This window comes from Copidosoma floridanum, unplaced genomic scaffold (genome assembly GCF_036245765.1).
Source record: "Copidosoma floridanum isolate Cflo_tuat_1 unplaced genomic scaffold, Cflo_Japanese_pri ptg000030l, whole genome shotgun sequence".
NCBI lineage: Eukaryota > Metazoa > Arthropoda > Insecta > Hymenoptera > Encyrtidae > Copidosoma > Copidosoma floridanum.
In genome coordinates this window covers 16263407-16273671 of record NW_028321907.1, presented here as the reverse complement: position 1 = coordinate 16273671, position 10265 = coordinate 16263407, and the positions used below count along the sequence as shown (strand labels likewise).

Sequence of the window (10265 nt, the reverse complement as noted above, 5' to 3'; positions counted from 1 at the left end):
AATAGCAGTGTGATGTAGGTAGGTCACTCGCGCGAGCTCTCACACTTTCTTTCAAGTCGGTTTACTTTTCACTCAAACTGCTTCAAGTCAGTTAAATTTTTTTTTTTCTCTTTATAATTCTGTTGCACGGAAATCGTATAATGTTTTGTACATCATTTTTTTTTTTTTTTTCTTTATTCTGAAAGTATTATAAAGCCTATCACGTGGCAATTACATAGATTCGGAACAGTTTCAAAGGGGTGACTGTGGTAATTTTTTAGCCAAGTATCGAAAGAAAATATTACTTTTTCTACGGATGACAAAAAAAATGTTATTAACCCAAGCTGTGCATCTGGCAAATGTTTGCTGGTTATACTGAAGCCATACGTATCTAAAGCATCGATAATGTTTTGTTGCTACAATTTATATAATTTGTTTCGTTTTATTTAAATTTTATAAATGAGAGATTGAAATTTTTTTACGATTACTACAATCACCTCTCAGGATATGAAATACTAACAAATTTTTAACCCAAATTTTTTTTTTAATATTAAAAATTTTGGGTTTTATCCGTAGATTTAAATGACAGTGCATTAATTTGTGATATAAGATTTTCCCGTTGGAAAATAACTGATGCCTTTTTTTAGAAATCGACGCATAATTTAACTTAAAAAAGTCCTCACATGCAACATTAAGACCTTCTTGATTATAATTAATGATTCCAGTCGTAAATTTTTTTAGTACTTCACACCCATGGCTTTAATTAAGACGTGTAGACTTTTACCATCAAATATGAGACGATTTTTCGTTCATACGTGCACACGTTGGCACAAACATTCCTTTCTTCGGCACAGTTTTTTTTATCCTGCTTATACGCACGCGCTAAACACACTCTCTATGATTTAATACAAGACAATTTTGCACTCGCCTTGCGTCTCTCTTCGATTGTTTTTTCAAGTCTTAGCTATAACTATCATGATCCTTACAATTTTTTGTGTCATGTTTTTTTTTTTTTTTTTTCTTTTTTGTTTTACTTACTTAATATTAATAATTCATCTTATTCACATGAAGAAGGAAGAGCTTTTTTTAACACGTCACCTCCTTCTTATTCGTAGAACATCTTTAGGGGAAAAGGCGATTTTGACGTAATTAAATTTAATATGTATATGTGTGTGTGTTTTTTTTTTTAATTTATTCATTACCTCTCATTCATACACTCGTTCCGGCATCCCGTGTTCTTATTCTTTCGATTCTCTTTTAACATTTCCACGTAATTATATAATTATTTTTATTTTTTTCATCGATGCATAATGTTTTACACAAGCTCGTTCGGTTTTCGGCCGAAACGATCGATCGATCGAAGATACGCTTTAGTACACTTAGTGTGCGAAGTTCAGCTTCTGGTGCCTACAGACTAGGTTTTAAGTAATTTGGAATTCCCTTTGATGAAGCCGTAACAATCAGATGACCTTCCTGCATTTGGAGATTTTACACTCGCATAGCATTGGGTTGGAAATTTTTGGGGGTATCCTGAGAAATTTAGCGTTAGGAATGAAGATTCCAAGCTGTTTTACAAAAGCATGTTTAAATTTATCGAAGACGAGAAATAAAATTTTTCTTCAAGCCAGTTTGTCTTTTACTTCCGTACCTTCGTTAAATTTATGGCAGTTGGAAAAATTGTTAAAAATAAACGCCCTAAAATCCATCAACGAAGCGTAGCGAACTTCTCACACTCGTGTCTAAAAGTATAACGTATGCAACATATGTTTGACGATACTGATTTTTCACTCGTGGCTTGGTCATCCCTTGCATTGTTCTGGCGACAATGTTCATTGCGTTTCTTCAATCACCCGCTTAGCGCATTAATTGCATATTGTATTTGTTTGTTTCTTCATTATCGAAGGAAGAAAGAAAAAAATGATGAAAGAAAAGCCTAGGATCTCTCTACCATTATTTTATGTATGTACGTATGTATACATAGCTATAGTTTTTATGAACTTTGGTGAGGCACCACAGGGGAGTCTATTTTAATTTACTATACAGAAAAAAAAGTCGCTTCGATCGTTGTGTGTCTTATATTATTCGTTTTAATTCAACGTGTGCACGTCACCATGTAGTGAGATTCGCAAGGAGTCGACAAATAATTTTTATTTATTTATCATTATTATTATTGTTATTTTTTTTTTTCTTTTTGGCAAACTTATACATGTCCATCCTTTGTATTCGCCGCTGTGCACACACCTCTCGACTTGTCACTATAGCTACAACTTTAATTATCCTTAGTCTCGATATCGACTCGCTTACGCGATCATTTCGTTTGATAATACAACTATATAGTAATTTCTCAGTATAATTGTTACTTCCGTTTGCCTAGCTACTCCCTTATATCTTTAACTAATTATCGATCGATTAAAAAAAAAAAATCGTTTCTCGTTTCGCTTTCTACTGTCTTCTTTACGAGGAAGAGGAAAAAAGAGAGATTTTCATTTTTTGCTCTCAATCATCAAAGTTATAATACTTATTTTGTATAATCACTCATTTGTGCCGACAATTCGGCGTTTTACTGTACTTAACGTTTTGTTTATAAAATGCACTCATAAAAATCGAAACACCGGAACATTTTATTCCCATAAATGAAGTTTTACTTTTCCATTATAACAAAATAAGCTACACAACGTTTAAAGTCATCCTCAGATAAGCTCAAGCCAGCAAGCAAAGACCACTCCGCGTTTGAATACTAATGATAACGGTGTCAGATCTCTCTTTTCCCCTTCCCTGGGCTGCTCGTTTGGTATTGTTACAATCGTCATTATCGTTATCAATGATATAGTAACGATTATCCCGGCAACACAAGCGAGGGGGCTAAAGAGCCCATGGTCGTCCGAGCGGCGTCAACAGGTCCATCCCGGGGTGTTTGTCGTCGATCCCGGCCTATACCGATCAGATGCTGGCCCTGCTCTGGTAGATCGGGGTCAGCTGCAGCAGCGGCGCGAGCGAGGGCTGCCGCACCGCGAACTCGTGCTCGAGCAGCTCCGCCGCCACCGCGGCTGTGACCAACTCGTGGTGCGAGCGCTGCTGGTGGTGCAACAACCCGGTGTCCATCGGCTGGTGTTGGTGATAGTGCGGATGGTGCTGTTGTTGGTGGTGGTGGTAATTGTCGTCGCCGTCGTCGTCGTCCTCGTAGTCGGGGGTGATGGTCTCGTCGTCGATCGAGCTGCTCGGGTGGAGGGGCTGCATGGGGAGCAAGTGGGATATCTTGCCAGGGGAGCGGCGCACCGTGAACCGCGGCCTGCGGTGCTTCTTGTAGAAACCGGTGCAACGACAACTGCACACCGACACGTCGTCGTCCAGCGAGACCGTGTCGCCCTGCATGCCCACTTGGCCCGACAATATCGACCCGTTGGCCGTTATCACGTCGCCCTCCAGCCGCACCGCCCCCTGCGCCGCCTGCAACCGACACACGAGCGAGTGTTTTTTTTTTTTTTTTTTTTTTTTTTTTTATGTTTTGGCGGCTAAATAGTCACTCTTATTATTCACCATCGTTTTCTTTTCTTTTCTTTTTTGCTTTATTCAATCACGTATACTTTGTTACTCGCAGCACTTTAAGTACAGCACTGTAATGTTCTTTGGGAGGGGGGATATTGGTATTTACGATTAAAATGGAGGAATCTCAGAAACTATAAGAGGAATGACAAAAGAAGAAAAAGAAAAAAAAAAAAAGCTGAAAATTTTGTCCACGATTGGCCAATTGCTTGGGGTGAAAGTCCGCTTACCTGGAGAGCTTCGGCCTCGTCCCGCCTCTCGTCCTCCGTGTTCATGGTGACGAATCTGAGGACGAGGAGATTGAGCGAGGCTGCGACTATCGCCAGCCCGAAGAGTATGAAGATCAGGGCGAACATGACGTACTCGGGCTTGTCGTCGAGGGCGTTGTCCTTTTGCAAGGCGACCATGTCCCCGAAGCCGATAGTCGTCAGGGTTATGAAGCAGTAGTACACCGAGTCAAAGTACGTCCAGCCCTCGTAGCGGGAGAAGGCCGCCGCGCCCCCGGCTATCGTCAGGATCGACAGGGTCGTCACCACGCAGATCAGGTTTATTTCCGAGGCCTGTGCTCCATCATTTCATATACAACGTGTATGATAGTATACGCAAGCCGCGCCCCTCGATTTTTCAATTCATCCCAACCAGAGCAGAAGTTAAGCGATTCCTCGTGAATATAGGTACAACCAAAGTTATATTTTCGCGAAGGATTAAACTATACGTTGCTTTAACTTTTGCTCAGCAACGAGAGTCGTTTCCGGGTTGGACAACAAAACTCGAAGGCGCCAATTGTGGGTAGATCGGCAGTGCTTTGCACGCGATTAGAAAGGTATAAGGTAATTCATGTTTACGTACGTCGATGTTCTTGCAGTTGAGTAGCCGCTTGACGTTTCGTATGACGACCGAGGAGAATTTGTTGAGCCGTTCTCCTATGCTCTGGAACATGACGAGGCCCAGTGGTATGCCGATTATCGCGTAGAACATCGTGAAGAGCTTGCCGCCTATCGTGTTCGGCGTCGAGTGCCCGTACCCTGTGCCAAACCAACGAACGAGAGACGTTCAATCGATGGATCACCAAAACATAAAATAAAAAAAATAAAAAAAAAAAAAAAAAAGTTTCAACACTTACCAATGGTCGTGAGCACGGTGATGGCGTAGTAGAACGCCCCGGCGAATTTCCACTGCTGGCCGGCCTTGTGAGGTTCCGTCTTCAGCACGACCGTTTCCAGGATTTTGTAATCGTCATCGGTTATATTGTACTTGCGCTTGATCATTCTTTCGATGGCTGAAACGACGTTGGAAGATTAATTCGTTTGTTTTTTCTTTTATTTCGATGGAAGAAAAAAAAATTCTCTTTCGAATAAAAGTTTTACTTTATCGCGAGCATAAGTATACATGTATCGGGATAACGAGGTTGGAGAACGATGTTCCAGCGAAAATTCGCTCGAGTCGTGTGCAGGAGTGTATGTGTGTGCGAAATGACAAGTGCCTCGGAGCTTCCGGCTTTCGTGGCAAAAATTTTGGCCGACAGCCATCGTCGCGGGGGTTTCATCGAGAGTGCTCCAAGCGCTCTATTTTCCCCCCACATCTCTTTCTGCACTCGAAACTGAGTGCATTTTGATCGAAAGAAAAATATTTACGCGGCTACTTTACCTTTTTATCTATCCCCGATTTCGGTGTTTTGCGATCAAATGCGATTTTTTCGTGCATCAAATAAATTGTTTATTTTAATTTAAATTAGGTGGACTCCATGGTACTCTGGAGATATGAAATACATCAATGGGTTATCAATAATTAGCTTTTTTCAGTTTCACAGTCTCATATTTATTCGTAATACTAGTTGTTTCGGCAGTTAAGCCATTAAAAATAAGGAAATTGTGAAACTGCAAAGCCTTGTAATCATTATTAATAACCCATTGATTAGAGACATTTTACGAACATTAAAGCGAGAATTCTATTAATACTACTCTTTTAATTTTGGGATCCATCGTAATGATATACTGATTGAAAAAGACAAGTTCACAGTAATGTCCGACCAAACTCGATTCTTACTACTTGAAATAAATTGAGTCTTCTGTACATTTTTTTTCCCACGTATAAAAAAACGTAATGACAAGTATATTTAAAAGACAAATCGTAATTTGAGTTTTGATTTCTCAAGTAATACGAATCCAAAGAGAAGTTTACAGTCGCGTCTGACTAAACTCGACTCTTACTACTTGAAATAAATTGAGTCTTCTGTAAAAATTTTTTTGTCTTATTACAAAAGTGTTGAATGCAATGACGTGTGTTTTTATAAGATGACGCGTAATTATCGAACTGTAAAATAGAAATAAATTCAAAGAGGAATTTACAATCGAGTCTGACCAAACTCGGCTCTTACCACTTGAAATGTAATAATTTGACTTTACGTTTATTTTGTTCTGCACGAAGCAAGTCGTTATGGGCAAATTGAAAAAAAAGAAATAGATGAAAACAAGTGAGTGTTTGTACCGTCAAGAGCCTCCTTGCGTTTTTTCTCAGTCCCGGACTCGAGGACGTCGAAGATTGCCGCGCCAATGAGTAGGTAGGTAAACGTGCAGACGATCAACGATATAGTCCGGACGTTTTGCTTCTTCATTCTCTAGTGAGCCACATGCTCACCAGCTGGGCCTCGGCCCCAACTACGCGCATCGCTCAGTGGGACAGGACAAGCGCTCCTGGCCGCGGCGCGCCCGCCCGCGGTCCCCCGAACTCATGCGTGCCGCTCGCTCTCACCGTCTCCCTTGTCGCCCGTCCCGACGAACTTTCAATGATACCCCAGCACCTACCGCCACTTCTCGCGCCACTCAGCACCGTCGTCGTTGTCCCTACGGCTCCTACGTGCTGCTGCTGATTCGGCCTCCCGTGACGCTCGATCCGCCCGCAACCAATACTTCCTTCATCTGGAACAAATCATATACGCCATTTCTAGTTTTACCATTGTTTGTGTTCAATGAAGATGCAACAGGGCAAGCTCAATGAACAAAAATGCAGTTATGGTATTGAGAAGAAAAGCCTACTGCGTAGCAATTGTTGTGTTGTTATTTTTTTATTTTCAAATTATCTTCTGTTTATGAATTTTGGGTGATAATTAGCCATGCGATAGCGAAGTAGATCCTATCGAGGGATAATCCAACTTTATCGAGATAATTGAATATGATACGCTAGTTAAAGTCGGCTAGTTAAATGCAACAAACTGAGATTAAGGAGGAGGTGGACTTTAAAGGCACTTACTCGCAGCTCGGCGCTCGACACTCTCGGTCGTCCCCAGCGTCTTGGTCCTCGTCGTCCTCCTCGTCTTTGGCGTGGCCTTTGCGATGCGAGTCCCCTTGTTGAGATGCGTCAAGAGCCCGAGCAGAAATTTATGGCAGTGCTCTCGCTGCTGCTCCCACTGCCACGAGCCCTCCATTCCTCGGCTTAACTACGGTCTGTGCCCGTGGCTGCTGCTGCTGCTTCGGAGCCGCTCACTGCAACACGCAACATTAAACACCCGTTCGTTTTACTATAGGCTCATCCTCATCATCATCACTAAAATTGCAATAGTGTCACGGACAAGTGTCGGAGCAACTGATGAGATTGCTTTAGGTACATGTACGTATGTATAACATTAGATTTTTAATCTGCAAGTGGGAGGCTGTCTCAAGGGTTGTTCAATAGTGACTATTGGCAAAGTGTAGGGTAGATTGTGTTCTTCGATGGAGTTTTTGATGACACGCGGGATGTTCCGCGTTAAAACCGCGAATTTCGATACAGCGTCGACCCTAGGGAAATAATAAATAAAATAAAGCACCCGAATGAAAGTACAACGAACTTCGACTAGGCTTTTTGAAACGCTAACATCGGCAGCTAGCCTGCAACTCATGAAGCAGAGACTGGCATAATGTCTCCTGTAGCCGTAAAAGTGCCTCGAAAAGGAGACGCAAAAAAAAAAGGGTAATTCGAAAATCGTCCTGCACATCAAGTGGCAAAAACCCGCATCAGCTGACTCTGCAGGGCAGAAGCGGTTTTGTTCCCTTTGATATATAAAACAGTTTTAACACGCGAGCCGGACATGAAGCGCGAGTGTATATCCATGGCCCATCTCTCCATGAATTCGCGTACCAAGGCACCGTCATCTTTTATTCATCGACACGGCTCGCGTATCGTATGAACACGTTCTCTTTCCTCTGCACGGCGAGCATCCCACACACGCGTAAACACGGGAGTTGTTAATAACCCGGGGCACGTTTTTGCGCACAACGTATAGGCGCGTTTATCTCGTCCCTATGCGTCTACGAAAACATAAACGTATCGTTGGATGGGTGTACGCGCGTGCGCCCGGAAACGAGAGGCACCCCGTTATTGGTACACCCCATCGTGGACCCTTTATTGGGGATGCCACAGGTACGCGATCCGATATCTCTCTTCCGGTGCGTGCAGTGCAAATGCCTCATGAAAGATTTTTCTTTTTTTTTTTCCCGCTCACATTGATTCTGTACTCACAAACGATTACCAGTGAAATGGCTCGTGCGAAATTTTACAGAACAAAACCACGTTTCGTGCGTTATAATTCGGCTGCACGCGTGTGTTGCAGTTTCGTTTTAAGTCATGCCCCCGTTAATTCGTTTGACCGGCCATCCGAAAACGCCGGCGCGATGAATTAAACGAATCCTCGCCGTAAAAAGTAAGCAACAAATAAAGTCCAACGCGAGACTCGGCCGACTGTGTTCTCTCCCAACATTTTGTTAATCTCGTGCACTTCGTTATAACATATATATTTGCGCGAACAGGCGTACACGAGGCTGTAAAAAATATTAAAAACAGCCTCGTAAACACATCGAGGATTAGCACCGTCCTCTGGTTTTTATTTCAGTTCAATGATCTCGGCATTTGGTTTTTTTTTTTTTTTTTTGTTTTTTTTTTTTTTTAACCTTTATGTATTAAGTTCACGTGAGTTGGTGCAAAACGCTGCGAAAATAAGTTACTCACACCTGCTCGCGAACCAATCGATTCATCGCGAGCCTATAATCGCCTGTACAGTATAAAATTAACTCACAGCGCATAATCCCTGCGGGCGTGCCCGAAAAACCTTGTACCTTCGTGCCGCGCCGCGTACAAAGTGTCATCGGCAGAACTTCCGGGAAATCTCCAACTTCCCGCCTCCGGCGTGGTTTTTTTTTTTTTTTTTTTTTTTGCACACTTTGAATTCGACGGCAAATTTCTCGGGAGCAAGGCTACGTAGAATCAATCACACGCGCGCGACTTTTCTGGCGCGTACAACGCCTACGTGTACGACTTTTGAGCCCAGAGATTTTCCAAGGGAGAAACGGCGCGCCTCCGCATATGAATAATACATCCGTCGGGCGCTGCTCCCCGTTACATATTCCGCTTATCGTAAGGGTGGACTCGCGTCTTGGAATGTATTCATCGGCGATACTTTTTTTTTTTTTTTTTTTTCTTTATACAATCGCTTGCGCAAAAATTCGAGAAAAAAATTCGCTCTTCGGGGGTCAATTTGCCGAAACTGCCGGCCCCGCGGCAACTAATTGCAACGCGCCCAAAAGTACTTTGAAACCCGACACGCGTCGGGCCCTCCACGGGAAATCGAGCGAAATTCGATTCGATCGAATTTCCAATCTCGCGCCCATATACCTCCACCTGCGAGCGTACACGGAGCGTATTTTTATATAACGTTGCCTCTATACGCACGCTCGACGTTTATCCCCCCCCCCTCGTCCCGAAGCCGATGAAAAAATCCTGCGGATGTTTATATTAGATTCCCACCTCGGTATTGCACGTACATTATGAAAAAAAATCACACGTACTGATTCGGATCTGATCATGAGAAACGTTAGTATGCCCATGCAAGGGTACAATAATATATGCTCCCGTGAAAATTGAAACGAACGAAAATAAACTTATCGTGCACGAGTATATATAGATATACACACATAATGCCAGTCTGACGTCACTGCTGTTATACCCGTACACAAGCGAAGGAAGGAGGGGGGGTGGGGGGAGGAACGAATTCGAAAAGCTCAAACCCACTGCGGCAGCGGTGGTTGCGCGAATACAGCGAGGAGAGACGAGTGCGGTTCGAGGGGATACAGAGTCGACGCGCTTCGCCGAGCCATTACCGGTGGTGGATGTGTCAGGAGAGCGCCATGTGCGTCCCGGGGGTGCGTACGCCAGTGACCAAGTTTGAGATCGAAGGGCTGACCGAGCGTTGATCCGCACTACTTGATTCTTCAATATCCCTCCCTCGACATATTATATGCTTTTCGCGTGACGATAAAACACCTCCTTGACGATCCACTGCGTAATTGAAGCACTCGAAATATCTCGGAGCTGCCGTTTGCTCAGGAAAACTTTGTAATTGAAAAGGCAAAGTTTCCACAGCAGCAACATTGTTTAGCCAGCCCTTACAACAGAGCAAGCGAGCAGACATATTGCAGTGTTGTAGCCACGTAGTCCTTGCAATCACGCAGGAAATGCAGCATCAGCAGCGACCTCCCCCCCCCCCCGTTTTGCGTATATATATGTTTTAACTTTGAGCTCGTCGGTACTCTATGTGTACGCATAAAACTCCACCGAGCAACACGTACACAAGAAGCAACTGCACCGCGAAGCTGTCCGTGATAATAAAGTTTTACACGCGTGTACGCCAAAATTAATACATGTGTGCTGGACAACGATTACAAATATCGAGTTGACAAACTGATGTTGAATGTTTTACTACAATCTAGCTA

General features: G+C 43.1%; 1 protein-coding gene across 2 annotated transcripts; it reads right to left on the bottom strand.

Moving 5' to 3' along the window:
* Positions 1–2163: 2163 nt before the first annotated feature.
* Task6 (TWIK-related acid-sensitive K[+] channel 6) lies at positions 2164–6434 on the bottom strand. 2 transcript variants are annotated; one of them, XM_089596489.1, is made up of 6 exons: positions 6010–6434; positions 4646–4801; positions 4372–4547; positions 3753–4082; positions 3192–3426; positions 2164–2987 (listed from the first exon to the last, which is right to left on the bottom strand). In XM_089596489.1, exons 1-6 carry the CDS (start codon positions 6134–6136, stop codon positions 2920–2922), a joined length of 1092 nt encoding a protein of 363 aa, XP_089452615.1. In that variant the 5' UTR covers positions 6137–6434; the 3' UTR covers positions 2164–2919. The 2 variants fall into 2 exon arrangements, with proteins under 2 accessions (XP_089452615.1, XP_014208812.2); XM_014353326.2 differs by having other exon boundaries at positions 2164–3426.
* Between the last annotated feature and the right edge of the window lie 3831 nt (positions 6435–10265).